The 22,491-nt window shown below is 42.7% G+C and overlaps 1 protein-coding gene across 1 annotated transcript in view; it reads left to right on the top strand.

Annotated features, from left to right (window-relative positions):
* The first annotated feature begins 302 nt into the window (after window positions 1-302).
* LOC125994384 (phosphatidylethanolamine-binding protein 4) overlaps window positions 303-22,491 on the top strand; it is a 32,760-nt gene continuing 10,571 nt past the window's right edge. The window contains exons 1-4 of the mRNA XM_049763704.2: window positions 303-463; window positions 808-914; window positions 1,131-1,266; window positions 14,292-14,390. Of these exons, the coding sequence (XP_049619661.1) occupies window positions 461-463; window positions 808-914; window positions 1,131-1,266; window positions 14,292-14,390 (345 nt within the window). The 5' untranslated portion in view covers window positions 303-460. The remainder of the gene's footprint in view (window positions 464-807; window positions 915-1,130; window positions 1,267-14,291; window positions 14,391-22,491) is intronic.

Raw genomic sequence — 22,491 nt, forward strand, 5'->3', positions numbered from 1 at the left:
AGAAAAAAAAGAAACTTAAAAAAAAGAACTTGAATGTTTTCTCAGTGTTCTAAGCCTAGGTGACGTTTTCTTGAAGTCATCGGGTGGCTTTGATTCTCAAAATCTTTATATTGTTTATTGAAATCTGGAATTGTGTAGCATGTGTTCTTGAAAATATGTAAATAAATTTACTACATAAAAAAACGGAACGTCCATTGCAGTTTGTGTGTCTTTTATTTATAGTCCACAAGACACTTGAAACTTGTTTCTTAAAAAAAAAAAAAAATCATATACAAAGCGTCCTGAACACCGGTCCCAGTGGAGCGCCATTGCTGTGCTAAAAAAAAAAAAAAAAACGTAATTATTATTTACTTATTTCTTTTAAGTGTGGCGTCATCAGCGTCTTAGTGGGCGGGCGCGAATCAGCTGACATTTGAAACCTGTTTGGCATCCTGAAAGCTCCGCTGACAACTTCGACGCAATGGTATGAATATATGTTCCAGATTGGTCGGGAAATTTAGGGGAAAGTTTCAATTCAAGTAAAGCTCGCGATTATCGATAGATTCGAACTTCCATAGATTTGCGGCCTGCTGAAATCTCTACTTGTCGTATTCCTGCTGTTATTTTGTCTATCTGGCCAGTCTCGTTTTGTTTACGTTTTTAGTTTCCGGATTTCATGAAGCTCCCAAACCAAAGTGTTATTAGTGACTTGATAAACATGCTGCTGCTAACTGTCACTGACACAGCCAAACAAAAGTATACGACAACCGTTTGGCGTCAATTCTGCTTTAACTGCGCACTGCTTTTTTTATTCTATCTATTTTGCAGACTGCGTTGCTCCCTGTTTTCCTGCTCTTATTTGGCTGCATGTGGGGGTCTCACCTCAGGGAGGCCTCAGCAATTATCCTGGTCGACGACAATGAGCTTTATTGCCTGTAAGTACGAGAAAATAGCACTGACATTTAAAATAATAATTCGATCGGTCAATAAACAGTCATTACAGGAGGATGTAGATTTGATTGTACTGTCAAATTGCATCATTTTCCTTTATTGTCCTTATACCTGTCATGGCTGACTGTCAGATGATTTATTTAAGTAAGCATGGGGCTCTAAATTGTCACTAAATTCATATTTATTTCTGGTTATTTAAGCGGTGGTCTCCAGGTGATCTACCCAGAGCTGACCGTTGATAGATGCATGGTTGTTCCAGACGATGACAAGAAACTTAGAGAGAAGCTCACCACTAAGTGGAAAGCTCCAATTATTCGGTACCCTGCAGCGGTAGAGGTAAGAGTTTGTTTCATGAGTCAAATCTATAGTGAGTAACGATGAACAATCGTGCAGATTATCTTGTCATTTCTTCCAACTTGATCCAAAAAAGAGAACTTTACAAGTTCAAGAGGTATTGATTATTTTTAGCAGGTAAGAGCAGGTGTCTAGATGATAACATGAAAACGTGAAATGATGAAGGCAATTTAATGTTTCTAGTCAAAGTGTGCATTATCTTTTTCTTAACACCAGAGTGCACTAATGTATCATATTTGTTGACTTTCTGTCGCAATCCAACACCAGTGGGTGGTGCTAGCACTTTATTGTTGCCACCGCAATGAACAACAGTACTGTGATTTATTTCACTTTGTCTTCTATGCATTCTTTTTTTTTTGCCTCTAGTGAAGATAGTTAAAATGACTTGAATAATTTAACTAGCACACATTGTTGTTTGAAAGAATAGTGCACCGCCGAGCTCCGAGTCCAAACATTATTATGGAGAATGATTGTTAAAATGCAGGAGCAAATAATGAATGAGTTAAAAATTCCTGTTTCATTGCTGGATGTAGGTAGTTCTCAATGGTAGTAACTCACACTTCCACCAAAAGTCAGCTGCAATAGGTTCCAGTCACATAACTGTGCTCCGGCAACTCTTTCTGGGTCCTTAAAAAGCGGGAATTGTGAAGATGACGTGGAAAAAAAATATAATTGAAATCCAGTTGGATGTAAGATCTCCTGTGTGGATTCACCAGCTAAGCAGTCCACTTTGAACATGATCTATTGCCCAAACCCCGTTTGATCTATGGTCCTGGACTGATTCGCTGTTCTAACCAGACAGCAAAACGCATTACACATGAAAATAAATCAATACAAACTTTATTGGCTTTGAAATGCTATTCCCTCCGTTTCCCCGACACTCCACCAAATTGGCGCAATTGAAGGACTGCGATTGTCGCTCGTATTGTTGCCGTGCCAGTCCACCACGCTTCCTGTCAACGCGCCACCGCTATTCTCTGCCACTCAGCCTCGCAAACCTTGTGGCAGCGGGACAGAATAGCGGCCGCTTCGGCTCAAATCCACCCACTGGTCCTCCCACTCCATTGCCGCCAAGGGAGGCAGGCAGGCAGGCAGGCAGGCAGGCAGGCCTGCTGAGTAATTGTAATGGAGTGCAATGGTCCACTCGGCCTATAAACACACCTCTAAATATGGCCAAAATCCAAAGCTTTGAAATTCATTTGGAGCTGACCATAATTACCGTGAGCAATAAGATTTGGATTTTTTGACGTAGACTGTCTTGTGAGGATCTCATGTGCACCTAAAGTCATTACAGCCAGAATCAAGGTTTCACGCTTTTTTGTGGGTTTTTTGTAGCTAAGCGAAACAAACTGTGAGCCTTCTCTTAAGTTCTTACTGGTTCCATGTTGTAGCTTTGGACTTTGTACGTTCCTAGCATATTTTAACAAGGCTTTTTGTGGTAAAAGGACTACTTTGTATCTTCTGTGACACTGAGCTTCCTCCGCTAGCTAGCTTAGCCCCGACCGGGGACCGATTGCATTTGGCACTAACGCAAACGAACGTAAGATCATAAATCAACATCCTCGAACTTTCTAGTCACGGCAACACCGGAGTTTTGGTCCGGCTCAAAGCCAAGTAGGCTTTCAAACGTCGTCTTTCTTTTGGTAGACACTTGGATGGATGGACCGAGGGTTTAAAGCATGACTGTGATTAGCGCTGCCTCAATATGATGATCTCTTGAGCTTCTAATAGTGCTTTTCCCTCTGTCTCTTTCTTTGCTGCTTTTCGCTCTCTGTGAATGATTTTTATGCTTTGCTGAAACACGCGGGGGCGTTGAGAGAGGATTTAAATGCAACGATCCCCCTCCTCTTATTTGTGTGTGTGTGTGTGTGTTTTGTTTTGGTGAATCTCAGCGTTCTTTTCTGCGAGCCTCTGATGACGACAGGGCAGCTTTAAGCCTGGCAGTGCCCACGGCAGCAGCCTGCCGTCTCCGTGCTGCCCACTCTCCCCCCCGTGTTGGCACGCCGGAGACGCGAGGGTGGGGTTCCTCTCGCGCAGACCCTGTCATTCCCAGGAAAGCCTCCGCGTCCACCCATGCAGGATTCCTGACAAAAAAAAAACAAAACACATGGATTGAAAGTTTAGAAGACTACGGCTTTCATTCAGCGAGGCCAGCTAATATTTCCACAGTCATATGACGGCAAGGCTCAACAAGTGTATCAAGTACTGGAATATTTTCTACTGATCCATTTAATATTTTATTTATTTTGATTAAATCACAAACAGCGTGGCGCAATTTATCAAGGAAAATCAGATTCCCCTGGACAATGCAGACTGTTGGCACTTGTGCGTTCTGGCAACAGACACTCTCCACGCTTCGCTTTTTAGCCACCAGTGCATACAGCAATAACGAGCCTTTTTGCTTCCAGGCAGGGTTCCATTTGCGGTTCTGTGATTATCATCTTGATTGAAAATATAATGTTAGGAAGATGATAGTAACAAGTCAATGAAATATTTTTAATAGTCCATTAAACATACTAGCTGGATGATTTTTTTTTTCTTCAATTGGTAATAACTGGCATTTTTGCAAACAAAGCAGGGACAAGTCTACAAGCGACACTCGTGGTAAAATGAAATCATGAAATTTGCCGACAGAGTTGACAGGTCGATAGCAAAGACCTTGACAGCGGGCCTTTATTGGAAATAAAATACAAACTCGCGCTCCCTGATTAATATTTAGCAGTCAAACAGGAAGTGTTACCTTTGGATTCATATACGTTTTTGGTAAGCTCAGTTCAATCTCATAACGTGCACTGGAAGGATAAACATGCAAGATTAAATTTCTATTTTTAAGAAGTACAGAAAGGTAACATTTACCAGGCAATCATTTGTCGACTGCTCCGTGAAGCCGTCACGGTACGACGTTGCTTTCATTACGATGTGAGCCAAGATACATATCAAATTTCACTTCTGGTGAATTTGACTTCCTCGTCAATTCCGTTGAAAAACATTTCAGTCCTCATCTCAACTCTTTGCTGTTGATAGTTTACGCATAAATACTGATTTTGAAAACTAAACGTAGACAAAACTTTTAGGGAGGATTACTGCGGTGCTTATGCTTAAAACTGGGTTAATTTATTTCTGCTCTTCTCTTGACAGCCTCTTTTTCTTTTACAAGCACGTAATCCTGAAGTGGCGTGATCACATGAAGTTTACTTGAAGACACACATGCATGGCTTAGTGGCACTTTGCCCAAAAATGTTTTGTGGTCCGGCACAGGGTTTAGTTCCACTCGTGTCCCAATCCTCTGATTCACCTTCTCTAAGAACAGCTTGGGGGCTGCTCATTATGCTTAAGGCTCCATAATGCCTTCCCCTTCATCTCTTCAGTGCTCTTATTGTCTTAACTCTGAGCCAGTGTACAGGAAAAACAGGTTAATACACGTTTGGCAGATAAAATAAGATGTTTTTTTTTTTTTCCATGGGGAAAGTTTTCCACGGGAAAGTGATTCCCACAACTTGGGTTCTCCCATTTTTAGTTAGTTTTTGTATAATTGCCATGCTAGCATTTGACATTACAAGTGATGCTAGCAATCAGGCCCATTGATGCTATGATTAATCTAATCTAAACGGTCGATGGGGGGAAATGATATGCGGATTAATTGCTAATCCACTTACATCATTCATTCCAGCTCTGATTCTTCATTGTCTTGTAGAGCAGCACTCTCAAATCGGTGTAAACACAACCACCTAGCTTGATTTTAGCATAATACCTGATTTAATTCCCTTGAAAGACTCGATGAGAGAAATTCAATTTGATTTGGGAGACCTTTAAACTTTTAGCCTCCCGCTTCTCCTGTTTGGTGTTTTACATGTTTGCAGCAGAAGATTAAGGCAAATGTTGACCTACACAAAGAGGACTATATAGCATTAGCATAAACAGGATAAGACGGCTGTCGAGCGGAACTGTGACCGGGATGTTTAACCGTGCTTTTGTTGTCCTCGAGGTTGGTGTTTATGAATTATTAAGCAAAAGGTGGGATGGTTTTAGATTCAAGAAGCTTAGAATTGCCAAAATCTCCAAATAAGCTTCCATTCTCGCTAGCCAATCGCGTTGAATTCCGGTGGGCTTGTTTGTTGATCACCTCGACCGACTCATGTTCAAAACACTCGAGATTTAGGTGGCTTTTCAAAACGTGTATCTCGACATTTATCCATCTTAATCTTCTTAACATATTAAAGTGATATTTTTCCGGAGTGGCTGAAGCTGGAGACGCTCAGCACACCTTACGGCGCTAAGACCTTTGAGGCATTGTGGACATCTAAGAGGGGAGGTGGGCACAAGTCAACATGCTTCCACAGAGCTGTGCCTGCTGTGAGGCCATTTCAGTTTGATAATACGTATATATAAATTTTTTTTTTTTTCCCAGTCATTAGTCCAACTGTTGCACGCAGTCAGTGTTCTCAGGTTGGGCTCTGCCAGCACTGCCCACACTGTGGTGTGGAGGTTTTGGAGCTGAAACCAAAGCTCACAGAGTAGGTGTTTGCAGGATGCAAAGCTTTTGCTTTCTTTCAGGGAATGTCAGGAGAGCTATCGATAACAAGCGACGACATATTGTCGCTGGATGACATTGCTGGAGATTAGTTTTTTTTTTTGTGGGGGGGGGGATACTCGAGATGATGCCGTTAACCTTTTCTTTCGCAGTGATGCAAATTTGCATATCCGCAGTGACGTTTGCAATAAGTTTTCCGTTATGTGCAATTTCAGCGAGCAAGCAGCTCAAAGGTCCCGGTCAAATTCAAATGCAGCTCGAGTCCTTATTTGCCCTCGGGGATGATGTGTCGCATGGGGTGAAGTGAAGTTTACATGCGGAGACGTTCATTGTGGCTGAAGGTCTGACATGGTATTTAGCCTCGTGTCTGTCTGTGTTAAAGTGCGCATGATGGCGCTCCATTAAATTGTGACAATAGTTCACGCCAAGTACAGTTATTAATTCATCTGAATTTGTTTTGAGTTCACTTTTTTATGGCTAACATTAGTTTAGAATATGCTAAGTTTTTTAGCACAGCCCATCAAATGTCACCAATTTCAACTTGTGTCTCTTTCCATATATGGAATGTTTTTGCACACGGACGAACGAGCACTTGGAGCAAACCAGACGTGCTGGCTTCTTTTCATGTCGCAGCCAATAGAAGAAATTGATTGGAACTGGGTGGCTTAGGACTGGATTTTCCTCAACCGTCATATTTTTCTTTAACAACTACACATTAATTTTGTTGTCCAAATCCTTTCGAGTGGTGCTGCAGGTTTTTTTTTTTACATTTTTTTTTCCTTAAGTGAAAAGTTGATATTGTTGTCGGGAGGTAGAAAGGACTTTTTTCATGTGTGCGGGAATGTAGATTTCTTCCCTGCGTGAAATCCTAATTGTGCCTCGGAGGCCTGCGAGGCTATCTGTGCTCAGCTCAGCTCAACAGGATTTGTGTGTGTGCGCGCGCGCGAGCGTGTGTGTGTGTGTGTCAGAATGTGTACATCTGCTTCAGTGTGCATATAACCCCTTTCATTGCACAAGATGCAGCTTTTTTTTTTTTTTTTAAATTGTATACCTTTGCCGATAGGCTGATCCTGCGCATCTGTACTTTGATTTTTGTTTTTTGTCAAAGGCATTGAAAGTTTGGATTTTTTTTTTTATCACTAAATATACACGTGATCCATATTTCACGACAAGCTTTTATGGTCGATCTTATTGATAGCGTGAGTTCATAGTGCAAACCTGGGCAAATTACGGCCCAAGTCCAGTCCAAGTCCAGTCCAGTCAAGTACAAGGCAAGGCAAGTACAAGGCAAGGCAAGGCAGCGCAAGGCAAGGCAGCGCAAGGCAAGGCAGTGCGAGTGAGTGAGTGAGTGAGTGAGTGAGTGAGTGAGTGAGTGAGTGAGTGAGTGAGTGAGTGAGTGAGTGAGTGAGTGAGTGAGTGAGTGAGTGAGTGAGTGAGTGAGTGAGTGAGTGAGTGAGTGAATGATCATTTCGTCCAGTTGGCCCAAGAAAGCTGCAAGACATACATTGAAAAGTTGAAAAAAATATATATATATAATCCGCTGTGGAAACCAAGTAAGAACGCCACCAGCTCAAGTGTAGCAGGAGCTGGGGGGACAGCAAGCGTTTGGTCCTCTAACAAGGCGACTTTTCCGCCAGTCACATATCCAGGCATTTACAACTATTTGATAGATTGCTCAAATCCATATACCAAGGAAGACCTCAGACTGGTAGGATAAAAAAAACATATTGGGTCACAACGATCTCCGTTTGGGTTATTTCTTGAATTATTGCTGTACATTTATGCAAATCCAGGATAAAATCCTGTCTGCCTGCAGCAACGTATTTTGTCGGATGCGAGAAAGGCAGGTTGTGCTTGACAGTCAAAAAGGAATTGCGACGACATACGGATATGCCAAGATTATTGCTGTAGTCATTAATTGTTGCTTGAAAGGGGATTAGGATTACCACCACTACTATAGAACACTCCCAACACCTGTCCCTCCTTAGATCTAACCACATTACATTTATTTTTTTTCTTATTTCGGTATCAGTTCAAGTTGGCAAAATAAGAGGCTGATTTATTCAAATGAATCATCGTCGCTGGAAATGATTCAATATGTGCCACATTCAAACGGGTGATATATTATTCCCTTGGGGAGAGGCAAAGATGGAGGTTTTATTTGTGCCGTTTTTATCAGCGTGTCAAGCGGAAAGGCTGAGCTTGTTCTCCGTGAATGGACGAGCCCTTGAACCATAAACCTGTACCTCCTCTGATAACACTTTCTGCATTGTGATTATAAATGCCATTCTCCGTAATGTCCTCTGTGACGGGACTAAATGGAACAACACGCACAAAATGATTTGTCAGATGTTTTTTTAAATATATATTTTGGGGGGAGTTTAACACTAAAGCTCGTCAGTCCGGCATGCACTATGCATTTATACAAGACATATTGGGGGACTTCAAAGAATATTTGTTAGATATATTATTTCATTCCTGAGGGTTTTCTATTTGTGTTATTCACAAGCTTTAAAAAAAATAATTGTCAGCGTATGAATGGACAACTTGCAGGATGCCATGATTTATTATTCTATTGGTGTATAAATGGCAACAGGTGATGAGTTTGATCTCCAACTTTTTTTTTTTTTTTTATGTGAATTTGTTCAATCAAGGGTCCCACTGCCGTCTGTTTGCAGCGTCCGCTAAGAGTGTTCCCTGAATTACTCAGAGCCCAAGTGATGACATGGCCCTGATTGTCAGACGGGTGGGCTGATGACACTGGAACACAGACGGTGCTTGTCTGTTTGAAAGATTCTCTTTCAAGCTTCCAAGCAGTCCGAACGTCTCCCCAACACCCAGCTTCGCCCACTGAAACGAGACTCTTCCATACTGGAAACTCCGGCCCTGTCAACTGGCAGTCTGGACTCTGTTCAGCTGACACAAGATGCCCCCCCCCCCTCCTTCCCGTCCTAATAATCACTCGAGTTTGCCACCCCATGTAGATGCCTTTTGGTCGGCATCCATGGATGGCGTCAATAGCATCTTCCTACACAACAGTGACTGCGCGGAGGGCACTAGCAAATGTGGGAATAATTTACACTTTCTCACTGTACTACCATCAGCAACCATAATTAATCATGATAGAAAAAATGTGGAAGCCATCTTGGCTGGTGAAACACACAGTGCCTGTGAACAGCCCCTGACGCCTTGAACCACTCCGAGGGCCAAACACAAATGGGTGTCAAGAGGACGCGGAACTCAACTCGCAGCAAAATTCCGACTGATAGTCAGGTCGAAATTATGGCACAGTTCAACTTATACCTGATATGAGTCCAAAATAGCTTTAATGAACTCAGAATTTCACTTAATTCATCTTGTATAAATATCAGCAGTTGGGAACAAATACAATAAAGAAAATATATTATAGAAAATAATTGTATTGTTAAAATGTGTTGCACGTAAAAATTATAACCTAAATATAGGTATTAAAAACAAACAGTTCGTAAATGTTAAAAACTGCTGACCCTAAAAGTTAAATACAACCGAACTGATTCTTTCACAGACCACTTGAGGGAGCCCATGTACCACTCGTCATTCAGGTTGCAGGTGAGCTGGATCTCATTCCAGCTGACATTGGGCAAATATAGCCAAGCGAAAAGTCTTAAATTAATCTAACAGGCACATTTTGGGGAATTTGTGAGGAAACTGAAACACACAGTAAAACTCCACAGAGAAAACGCCGTATGTAAGTTTTCTAACATTAATAAGTTTGTATGACAACTTTCTTTCTAAAGTCATTGTTGCTTTTGAAAAAAAATAAAAATAAATAGATGTTGATGGAACAGCACACTTTGACTTCATAACATGCTGCTTGCTTGACAGCGTAATTACGGACATGAGTCCAAAACATTATAATTTTCCCTGTTTGAATGTACTGCGTCCTGATCAGCATAACTACCAATACATGTCAAAAAATATGTCGGCCTCATTTAGCATGGCGGGATATGAAATTCACATTCCCGTGCGTTGCCACTTGAGTACCTGTTAGCGGCGTTTACCGTGCTGGAGCGCGTGCAAGGTATTTGCAGGGGATTCGCTTTCGCGGCAGTGAGTAGGTGTGTAACGCATCCACCGGAAAGTGGCGGAAGCCACAGCTAGCAAGATGGCATCCAGGGTGACTAATAAGCTTAACATGAGCACGGCTGTGGTGAAAGAAGTCGTCAGTGTTGAGAGAAATGCAGAAATTGTTCCCGAGGCCTTATACTAATTCCCCTCCCTCCCTAAAAAAGCTTCAATCACACTGTGAGGCATCTTAACGTTAGCTATGCCAGCGCTACTCAGAATGCACAAACAGACGGAATTGATCAAAGTAGTCCGATACTCAACTTTAGATCCACAGTGATATAATTGATTTATTTTTTTTCCGACAATGTCAATGCGTTGCGAGTATGAGTGATTGAATGATTCGTGATTCCTCTTGAACCGCCGCCTCCTCCGAATTCACCGCTACGCTCGGCTAATATAGCGCGAGGGAGTCTATTAGCTCTGTTGTTTTGGGCCCCACGTTATAGCTTTTATGTCAACACGTGGCTTTCCCTTGACCATGTGGCTCTTCCAAAGTGTGGATTTATAAGCCACTTCACACTCCGCTCCTGTGTAGGAGGCAGGCTGAGTTTAAAAATAGCCAGGTTTGTAGGTAGCGAGCAAGCCGTGCCGCACGAGGCACTTAAGGAACATGCTGATGTTTGTTCTTGTTGCGTACGAGTTGTGTCAATACTCGGGTTTAAGAGGATTGGATCCCATATTGACAATCATTTAGTAAAAGCGATGATCAATTAGCATGATCTTTTGCGGCAGAGAAATGCCATTGCTTCAATTTCAAGCCAAGTACAAAAGCGTTCTTAATGAAAACGAGGCGCGTCTCACCCGTAAGGTGACTGAGTGACCTCTTCCATTTCCGTTTCATCTTTTGCCTCTCAGGCCACATTTTTTTGATCGGGATTCAATTACCGCTGCCTGTTTGACCCGTTTGACCAGAACCACCAGGATTAACTCCATCTTGTGACCTCTGCTCTTGCTACCGTCTCCAAAATCAGACGGCAGATCGAGAGCGGCGCCTTGAGATGCTAACGTAGTACGAATTTCGAGATACATCATATGAAATACCGTTTTTACGTCGATTTTTTTTTTTTTTTTCCCTGTACGAAGAGATGGATTTTTCAGCCTCGCCCTAAGCTGCATCAGATGCTCGTTAAGCCTTGGCTGTGTCTTAATCACAACACAGATACCTGTTAATTACCAAACAAGTTCAAATGTTTTTGAGTCTTAAACTGGGATTTGGTTGCCGAGCTCCGGGTCGAGCGGTGTGCGTACGGTTAACCATTAAACGAAACGCCGCTGGGTCCGATGTCGACGAGGAGGGAGGATGAAGCAACGGGTGTATTAATAGGCAGCTACACGGACGACACTGTTTGCTGTCGGGTCGGGGATAAAGCGTGAACTTGTAAACTCGCAGAGGGGCTTCCTCCATCCCTCTCCTCGTCTCGCTGCCTCGCTATTGCTCTTCGCGGTGTCATCAGTTGGCAGAACCGGGCTCGATAGCAGAGGCCGTTCTATGAGGGTAGCGATTAGACAACTCTCTGATTCTCATCCCCAGCAGAGTTCACTCAAAGGTAAGCGAGGGGTTTACATCCGGAGATACTTTGCGCTTTGTTCTTTTTTTGTAGTTATTAGTGGCGTCGGGTCATTACGGTGTAGCAATAAAGGCTGCAAAACCAAGAACATATTGATCATCGAGTAGAATACGGTGCAACCTTCAGTCAAAAGCCACAAAAGAAATTCGAGAGAGTTCAAACCGCCACGCGGAAGATGAGCCATACGTCGTGGTCAGAACGGATTAACGGCATTGACATTGGTTTCAATGGGGAGAGATGATTTGAGATGAGTGTTTGTTATACATTAGTTGTTCTCTTTATGCTATACTCGTGTGATGGATCCTAAGGTGGATGATGGAAACATTTTGAATCATTTTAATTATAATTTGCATTGAAATGTGAAATACATTTCAATTGGAAGAAGTTGAAAGTCAACCATTGGTTCCACTTGAATAAAGGTTCCACTGTATTTCTGAGTCAGTTTCACACCTTGGAGCTCTCAAAAGTGCCTCATAGGGATATTTTTAAGTGATTTAGAGTGGAGAATTTAAGCTTGATAACGGGATAATGGTGCATCCCGGAGGTGATTAATATGCTTTATTTGCTCATACGCACAAATCCTCATTTTTTTTTCACCATGCGAGCTTCTTCTATATGCGGAAGCATATCCTTCACGTTCTTAGGCAAACCTTGGCTCTTACGGGATATGTTTTAGCTGAAATTGTTTATTTTATTTATGTAACTTTATGTGGTGGTCCCCCAAGTTGCATCATTGTGTTCCCAGGTCGGTTGTCGCCAATTATGCTTGACAAGGGCGAGGGGCGCGATACACACCCTGGTCTGGTTGGCGGCCAGTTGTACCATATAAACAAACTAACATTCACATTACGGGCAATTTAGTCCTCAGTTGACCTCATACGCATACTTTTGGAATGCCAGAAATAGAATACGTGTGCCTTTACAATGTTGATTTGTTATGAGTAACAATAGTGACAGCAAATGGAGTTCCATGACGTATTCTTATTTATTTTTTAAAGTCTGCCCTTGCTCGTACAGTACCCACCTCTCTGGCTCAAACATATTTGGAGACAACGTTGAGTTGGTTTGAGCCCTGTTATATTATTTCAGATGGCAAAGCATGCATCTGTTTTTCCCTGGAGTCTTTCACACATATCAGTGCGCAATTAATGTGGATTTTGACAGATGGAGAGGAAAAAAAAAAATGTCCTCGTGTAAGAGAGAGAAGGGTACATGCCACAATGTGTGAAGAGCAAGCACGGAGGGATCCTCTCTTATACTTACGCTGCCCGTGCCAGATGGACCGGGCGAAATTCTAACAGGTAGAAATTCAACAGCCTAACGTGGCCAGAAAGCATCAGGAATTAGTTGTCAAAACAATTGCAAGTGTTCTAAATTTAGCTTGAAGAAACACCTTGTCTCCATCCATGATGAATGTTCATCAACTGTGCTATACATGGGCATTTCTTTGAATGATAATTGTGACCGGGAGTCATGTTTAATTCAAAGTGTGTGTTATGAACACATCAGACTTCCAAAAAAATAAGTCCATTATCACTTTGCCTGGTAGCGAACGTGTACAAATGAGGATTACAGAACTGGTGAGAAGGCAACAGGTCATGGTTGGTAAGCCGCCCGGGGGGGTCACTCATATGGAGTCACTTTTGACAGGCTGTGGAGGAGGCTCCATTGTTGCCCGTCTGTCTGCATGTTACCTGCAGGCGCTATCGTTGAGACTACGGTATTATCCTATTATTAGGCTTAGTTGTTTACGCTTATTACCGCTTGTCAGGTAGGCAGAGAATCCGTCTCAAAATGAGCATCTCGGGGAAAAAAAATGCTTCACTGCTATTTGAGCATAGGCTACTACATTGGATTTGGATTAATTCTGAGAATGCCTCCATGGAACACAACAAACGGGGAATTTAACTTCTTGTTGACACAAACAGATCATTTCTTTTTTTCCAGAGCATCATTGAGAGAAGCAGCCGCGATTAATATATCGGTTTCCTAGAGGAAGTGAACATTTTATTAAAAAAAAAAAAAAAAAACTATCATATGGTCTGGCAGCTTTTGGGCGTAGGACCAGAGATGACAAATGTGCTCTTGCAATAATTCAATCTGTTCGCATAAGTCTGTAACTTTTAGGGACAGACAGAATGAAAATGTTCCGGCAATTAGGCCGCCAAATCAGCGTCCAATAAGTGTGATCAAGTGTCAGTTGAGATGCTGCTTTTCTCACTTTATCCAATGACAGATTGAGGGGTATTAAGATAGTTGGGAAGTGGCAGGAAGTTAACTGTGATCATTCGAACGACAAGGATTTGGCTTTATCAGATTTGGAATTGGCGGAATAGTTTGGTTGCCAAACTGAGCGATGCCAAGTTTGGGAAGACGGCGCAACCTCTAAAACGGAATGCCTCAAAAGTGGAACAATTTGGAGTGTCACCCTGAAAAACATATCTTCCGCGGCCTTTTTTTTAAATTATTTTTTGGGTCGAGGGTGTCGGTGTTGACAAAGAAAAAAAGTGTAACTAAGGATTGAGCAAGTACCAATACGAATTTCTACGTATCGGATACTAACGACGGCAGCCGATACCAGTCACCGAAACTAAGGCGCCAATTTGTTGAGTAACCAAAACTGATGTGACAAGTGTAAAGTCAGCCCAAGAGTAAATCGGGAAATCACATTGGTATTATTCTCTCATCAAAAAACGTATTCATTTTAAATGAAAGTAACGTTTAATCTGAACTATATTACTTTTTGGAAGTAACTTGCCCAACGCATGATGATGATAAAACGGCGCTTTTGTTGTTCGCAGGGTGAGAAGTACCTTCTGATGATGGTTGATCCTGACGCTCCAAGTCACATTTCATCAACTATGGCTCACTGGAGGCACTGGCTGGTCACAGATGTTGAGGTAATTTTTTTTTTTTGGAGTTCTCACACTTTGATCGGACATTTATTTATTTATTTATTTATTTATTTATTTATTTATTTATTTAGTGTTGTGATCATTTGACTCGCATTTGAATGCGCGCCGGGGCCGAAAAATGACGAATGGTCCCGAGGCCCAACTTGGTGAAAAGAGGATGCCAAGTTGCGAACAAATTTTGGTTCGGTGTATCTGCGGCAATAAACGCCTGTGACAAAAGTGTGGGAGTAAGTCTTTCTAAATGGCTGTGAAGTTTGCAAGGGCCTGTCAGCAACAATTTCCCTCTCGCTGCACACGGCCTGAGACGTGTCAACGCAGGCGTGCGAGACTGCGATTGAGGAAAGCGGCATGCGAGGCGAGGCGAGGCGCACACTCGTTCTCCCGTAGAGCTCCTCCACCAGCGCCCCCCCCCCTCCAGTGGAGAGATTTTGGCACAGTGTCCTCCCTTCATCTGTTCCCCCAGGCAGAACTGCTCCCCCGATGATCCACACTTCTCCATATTTTACACCCCCAAAAATGGGCACGGCTCCGATCCCCTTTTTCCTCTTCCTATTTCGCTCCTTTCTTATACATTTGTTTTTGTGTCTTCACATTGCAAATGCGTGTTGAGTTGCTGATTGCGTCCAATATTTGTAGACTTTTTTTTTCTCTTCTTAAATCCTAAGCGAACCGGGAGACGATCAACTCCATAGATTAAGACGAGTGGTCTGAAAAGCAAGACGCACAAAGGCGCTTGGGCTGCTCTCATTCCGCTTCAGACGCCGTCGCTCCACGCTAAATATATGCATCATTGATTCAAAAAATCCAAATGTAACGCATCGGGGATATGTTATTTGTTGCCATTCGGCTTCAATAGCGCGCTTATGATTTATAGAGCTGCGCTTGTGCTTGATTTGAAGCCTGCAAATAATAACCTTGGCTCATTTATGGACAAAAAATATGCATGAAAATAAGCGTCACCTTGGCTATTAGCTTAAGCACGTGTAACTAAACAAAGTGCCCAGACAGACGACTTTCTAACAATTGACTTCCGTGTCACTTGTGTGGGTGTTGACCCGCGCTGCCCATGCGGGGCTCGGCCACTTTGACGGCGCATGGTGACTGCTGTTTGGTCAGGAAGGTTAATGAGCCTTTTGAGTGATGCTAACCACTAGTGGGAGGTGTTTAATTGACCAGTGTCACTCTGTGACATCACACAACATCAGGTTTGGCATGTAATCCCCCCACCCCTCGCCCCTCCACCAAAGTGTGCACGGGATTCTATTTCACACTGATGGCTCTCTTAATAAATAAGTCAAGCGAAAAGAGATAGATGCAGCATTATGTCAAGATCACGTTGTATGAAAAAATATATATATATTACCCACTGGTAATAAAAATGAACATTTAGTTAATTCAGGTGTCTTTACTTTTTTTTTAAATAAATTATATTATCCACTGGTAATGAAAATGAGCATTTAGCTAATTCAGGTTTCTTTACTTTTTCATTTTTATTTTTTTTTTAATGACAAAATTGAATTGCCTTTGTTACCTGCATTCTACAGTAGATACATTCATCAGTCCAAGGTCACATCATCTTGCAGTACTTTGTAGACGTTGCCATAATTAATCGCTATTCCTTATCCATAGCTCCAGTTATGAAGGGTAAAGATTTTCTTAATTCAGCCCGCTATGAATTGAGGTCAGGCTTGCCTGAACAACAGGCCCTCATTAGAGGCAAAGGGAGCAGAACAAGGACAATGGGTTTACCTGGCTCTGGCTTCATGCTCACCTTGAAAGTTAAAATAAAAGGAACAGCAGCATTTTTGCAAAACAGAAAGACTATACGCTGGTACGTGTAACGTCGAAGCGCATTAACTTGGATATTAAAAAGCTTTCTCAATAAATGGAGTGATGGATGTTGTCAAAGCCATTTCAAATGCAGAGTACACATTTTCCCCATCAATTTATGGTTAATTACCAAAATAAGCATCAACAGATTGTCTTGCTCTCTTAAGTGAGAAATCCAGATTGTCGATCCCCCCCCCCCCCCACTCCCCCTCACTGGCCTTCCAGACTCTAAATCAATGCAGATGTTCCAGCATGTCTCACAGCGATAATTACTCTAACAAGTAAATCATTAGTTTCGGAATAGACGCAGCTTATGCGCACGTACAGAACTTGCTGTTACTCGGTCTTGTTAATACTCTCCTGATCATTTCAGCGGCTTGTGAGTCAAAACTGATGCAATATGAACCGCGCTTCACTTAATGCTCTTTCTCGCTCCAAGGTGTTCATTATCGCTGTCAAATCCTCTTTAAGAAGGATGTGAAGCCTGAGGTTTTTCATGGATTTCAAGTTAGCATTAGGATAATGACTCAAATTTATGCAAGTGAGCTCCCCACCCCACCCCCCCTGTTAATTTTTTTGGGGCAAAATAATTCCTCGAAAATTCATTAGTACGCAATTGAATTCACTTCTCACAGGCTGTAGCACTTTGTCTTTGTGGCTGTTTGAAGACAGCTGGACAGTTTCATGGCGAAGCATGCTGTGCTCATTAATATGGTGGGGGCATGAGGGAGGGAGGGATATGCATGCTTTAACATGCATCTCTCTTGTATGGGCTCCCGGGGGAGCGACAGAGCCTGTGTTCTGCTGCTGGTCAGGCAAACAGTGAAGTATTGTGATTGTCTCAGACCAGCTGGCTTGGTGTTTGGGAATTGTGAGGCCTGCAGAGATCATCTGCTCCACACCTCAAGATGTCCTTAAAATGCAAACTATTAGGCGTGGATGCTAGTGTTGCTATTTTATTCACCATTTTGCTATGTGGCGCAAAATCAAATAGATCACGGAGATGAGTGCTTTTTACGTGTCGCTCACCGGGCGGGACCTTTGTAGTCGAACACAAGTGATGATGGATGATTTCCAAGTTGCTCTGATTTTGAAAACAAAAAAATTCCCTCCTCGAGCAAATAATGGAAAATGAATTAATCCTCAATGATTATTTGAGCAATCGCGTTCATTTTGTCTTAAGGTCTGCTAGCTTAATGCTAACATAGAACGAAGCTAGCATCAATGTCTCTGTAATTATAAAACTTTTACATTGACACACAAATAATGGTGAGCGGTGCTGCCACCTAGTGGCATTTTAATGCATTAGCTTGATTAAACGTATGTCACAGCGAGTTATGTTTTGTGTTCTAGGGTTATCATCGCACTTTTGCTATTTGCCAGCTTTGGTGCCATTTTGTGGTGGTATCGCAACAAAAAGCAAGCCTAGCATAACATCATGTAGCCTATCTGTATTCTACTCCATGCCAGATTAGATTGTTGGCTTTCGGAGGTGGCTAACAGTCAAAGTATAGAGCGGGCTACGCCTTTTTTTTGTTTCAAATCTTTTGCGGAGACATGAAACTCCATCAGAGTATGAAGACAACCTGAGCAAATAACAGCATTGTACTTTACCGTGTAATTATCCCCAAGTTTATTTGACGGACAGCAGGTAGCCAAAAACAACTTCCCGAAGGCAAGCGAAAGCATTGTGAGAACAAAGAGCCAATGATATTATTCATAATTAAACTCTTATTGTGCATTCAGCACGATATTTCCATTTTCCGTTGCCGATTCCCCCACCGAGCGGCTTTGCCACTTTGCACCTGGCGCTGGGAACATCTGCGCGGCGTCAAGAGCGCTGCCTGGCTGCGCAGATCGGTGCAGGTAGAGGAGCACGCCGTCGCCCGGCTAATGATGAGAGTGTCTGCCCTCTCAAGCTGCTGCTTCACGCTACTCGTACGCCCAGGGAAACAGATTTACAAAACATATGCGCTGTGTTTTTAATCCAGTTGAGCACTTCATTTCCCGGCAAACACAAATAACCTTACGGGACATCCATATATTATCACAAGGGGGTGGGCGCGAAGGAATTGAACAATTTTCTTCTTTTTTTTCTTCCAAAGTTGCCAAATATGCTCTTAACCGATGTGTTCTGTTTTCACGTGTGTACTTTTGTAAACTTTGTTACTCAGCAGCGCAACTTATATTGTACACGACGATTTCAATCTAAGCCACAGGTGTCAAACTGGAGGCCCGGGGGCCAGATACGGCCCACCTGATGATTTTATGCGGCCCGCAAAGACAAATTGTGCATCCAATTCACGTGTCGATACTAAAATGACAAATTGTCATTTTTATTTTTTATTTTTCTATGACCATTCTTCTTTTGAACAGTTTTTACTAGTCTCTGATTTGAAAACTTGTTGTGTGAGGCGTTTCTTTGGCTTGACAGTCATAGTTTGACACTGGTGATCTATCGTTTTTTGTCGTGTAATGACAAACAAAAGACAGTGTATATATAAAAAGTCTACACCCCCCCAAAAAAAACAATACATTGACAGTGATCTTGCAAGATTTGCAGCAGTAATCATTTTTCCACCCAAATTTTGGTCCGTTTCCAAATGGTACGACCATTGGGATGTTAAAAGTTCCCCTGATGAACATGGACAACAATCGTCCTTAACATAGCAGGCCCAGCTGGAGATGCTTAACAGCCGCTCGTGGCGCTCGTCCTATTGTCAGCTGCAGCCAAACTCCAGTAAATGTCAGAGGTGCTACCACGTGAAGTTCATTATTCTCTCACTCAGCCCTCCAATGCTTGATGAGCACACCGCATGGGGAAAAAAAGAAGTCAAATAAATCACCAAACGGAAATATTAAAATGTGCTCGAATCTCCACCAAAGACATCCTCCCCCAACCTCCTTTACTGCCCCACCTAGAACTTGTCCCGGCCCCTCCTTACACTTTACTCGTTCACGACCGTTGACAGATATAGACGTCCATTTGAACTGGGACGGCAGTAAATGAGTTAATAACAAACACGTTTCTCTCGAGTGTGGGCTGACGCTCTCACTGTTCTCCGCCACCTAAAGGGAGAATTACATAAGAATCCTGCGCTCAATTGTCAGCTCCATCCTCTGTCCACACACAAACACTGTCGATTCTCTTGAAGCGGACTTTGTTCAGATTCCGTTCAGACATTTATAGCCGCTATACGACAAAATGTCTATGCTTGCCATCCTGGTTCTATCCAGATGACTCCAAGAAAACCAGGACAACCTCAAAAGCCCTCTTGGAAGGCTTCTGTCACACTCGATGTATATATTTGTTATTTTTAGAGCAGATTGGACGTGCTCCATGCAAATGCAGTTAAACGCCGGTCGCTCGGCGCACATAAAGACACTTCTCTTAATATGAGCCCCTTTTCTTCACACCCACGAGCATTGTGCATCAAATCCTGTTTTTTTTTTCCTGAAACGATTTCCAGTCGCAGCAGCCGCAGACAATGTTCCCCCTCACAAGCTGTCGTCTTTGTCGTATGCCCCCCACCCCAGCCCTCCCCTCCCCACCCCGAGTCAAAAGCAGTATCTCTCTCTGGCGCTGGGCCCTGGATAGGATTTGATATTTCAAGGTGGAGTACGTGTTTGTCAATCGCTGCTTACCTTTCCACTTGTAACTTGTCTTTTTTGACACGGAAAAAAAAAAATCCCTGCATGGGATCCGGAGGGGCGTACACGAGCACAAATGTCACCGTTAGTGGGGGGTCGTCTAGGCCGTGGCGTCCACTTAGTTGTGTCTTTCCGAGTATGTTGAAGGGGAGTGAGTGAGGCATGCTGATAAAAACAACTCACTAATAATTATGCTCTCCTAGAATAGCACTTATGTAAGTATATGGCGTGCTTGCCAGTTAATAATTGTACACAAAAAACAAAGATTTGACAAAGGACCTCACACAGCCAATGTACGTATTTTGGCATTGTAATTAAATATGACAGCTATGAATGGCAACGTTGGCACATGTTAGAGCGGCCTGTCTCATTTCAAAAGTTAGGAACTGAGTCATTCCGAACGTGCGCTATGATTGGATTTTTAATGTTTTGATCCTTGAGGATTAAATTGATTGTCTGATTTGATTGGTTATCAATCCAACCAAAGTAGCCGATGGGTCGCTTTGGGTTATTTTTGACTTGGGATGTTCGATAGCACTTTTTCAGACCGATACCGGCACGAGTAGTCAATTCATGAGTCGACACCGATACCGCAAGTACTTTTGATCCATTGAAATGATCTGTCATTGTTTTACAATCCCCTGTGTGTATCCCAAAATGGCAATTTTCTATCCTTCTAATTTCTAGCTTCCGATGGTAAAATGATGTATCGATAAGAGATAAGGCAGGTATCGGCCCTGATAGTTGGTATCGGTACTCTTTTTGACCCAACTGTTTGTTTGATTTAACGCTGGCAATTATACAACTGTGTGCTATTTATGAATAATGAGCGTCGTACTCTTGCTGGGTTTTTTTTTTTTTTTCCTACGTATTTGCTCAGTTTATTGATATGCTGTTGGACTAACAACCATACATCTTCTGAGACCTCTGATCTACGCTATTGACCGTTATCATCGCCAAGAGGTTTGTTGCAATGTGGTATTTTTATGCTACACTTGCTGGAAGAAACCTGTTTACATTCCAGGGTGATGTATAGTTCACTTGGCTCTGTGGCGTATTCCGCCGCGCTGTATAGATTTCTTTCAGCTAACGAAATTAAAAAGACAGCAGCGTGCGTGTGTGTGTGTGTGTGTGTGTGTGTGTGTGTGTGTGTGTGTGTGTGTGTGTGTGTGTGTGTGTGTGTGTGTGTGTGTGTGTGTGTGTGTGTGTGTGTGTGTGTGTGTGTGTGTGTGTGTGTGTGTGTGTGTGTGTGTGTGTGTGTGTGTGTGTGTGTGTGTGTGTGTGTGTGTGTGTGGTGTGCCTTCCAGCAACACGATTTGCCTGCGAGTTCACGATATGGGTTGAGAGGGGAGTTCCTTTGGGGGGCGGGGGGGGGGATTAAATAGCTCTCTCTTTCTCTTCCTTCCCTCCTCCGTCGTTATAGTACACAAAGCGCTTGCAGGTCTACGCGGTGTTCTTACTGCATGTTTGCCATACTGCTGCTCACAGGTAACAATAAGCCAAGGTCAAAGGTTAAGAGGGATTGCCGAGCATTCTCCGGCAAATATTATGCGCGCGGGCGAGACGGAGCGGCACTCGTTGTAGTAGCCCTGGGAGAGAGAAGGAGAGATCGGGCTAGGCAGGTATGCAAGGTTAGGACAGTTTCCCCTTTCTGTAGTTTTGCAGAAAACTCCAATTTAACACAAGTTACAAGCTAATCACCTAAAAGTAAAAACGTGGATACTAAAATGATATATGCTGTGCAGTTTTCCTTTAAAATGAAATATTATAAAGGTCCACAATTTCCATATATTAAGAGAAGCAGGTCACTTTACATTTTGCAGTATAGCCCCACCCCCCCAATAGGAATAAATAATAAAGACGCATTTTTGCCTGAAATGTTCCACGCAAACAATTATGCACTTAGTTTCTTCCAGCAAATGCATTCCACGTGATTGTTTTTGCCTCCCAGCAAAAGACTAAAAACCTTTCATTTGGGAAAAGGCCGCTATTGGTCACCGTCAATAAAAGCATAAAAGCATTTATTTCCCACGTTTGTCAAATTAACAGCATACTCCATCTCCCATAGGACTTGCAAGGTTCATTAACCTTTCTGTGAAGTGGGACAGGTTTCCAGCGGTTAGCATAACCTCTGTCTCGCTCCTGCCTCAATTATAATACAAGAATTAAGCACGCGACCATTCAAAACAGTAATGCCGCCTCTTAAATCCCTTTGTGGCGGCTCTCGCTCGTTAATGACTAAAGACACTGAATGAACTGTGCCGATCGGCAGAGGAGAGAAACAAATGAAATGGCTGCTCTTAACTGGAGGGATGGATGGATGGATGACTTCACTCTCAATGCGGCTGACTGGATAAACATGAAACTAGAGTTAAATATAAAACAGTAAAGATAGTCCTGGGAGTAATGGTGATTTGAGCAAATATGCTGAAATAAACTCAATTGTTTTTGTTTTTAAATATAAATTCCTCCAACCGTCACGTGGTTTCCGCACTTTTGGCCCGCCCGCCCGCCCGCAAATCCAAAGTCAAAAGAATATACTGACCTTGGGCAAACTTGAGCGGTCAATTACACGCCTGTTGATCGCTTTTAATGTCTCAATAAT

This window comes from Syngnathus scovelli, chromosome 3 (genome assembly GCF_024217435.2).
Source record: "Syngnathus scovelli strain Florida chromosome 3, RoL_Ssco_1.2, whole genome shotgun sequence".
Taxonomy (NCBI): Eukaryota; Metazoa; Chordata; class Actinopteri; order Syngnathiformes; family Syngnathidae; genus Syngnathus; species Syngnathus scovelli.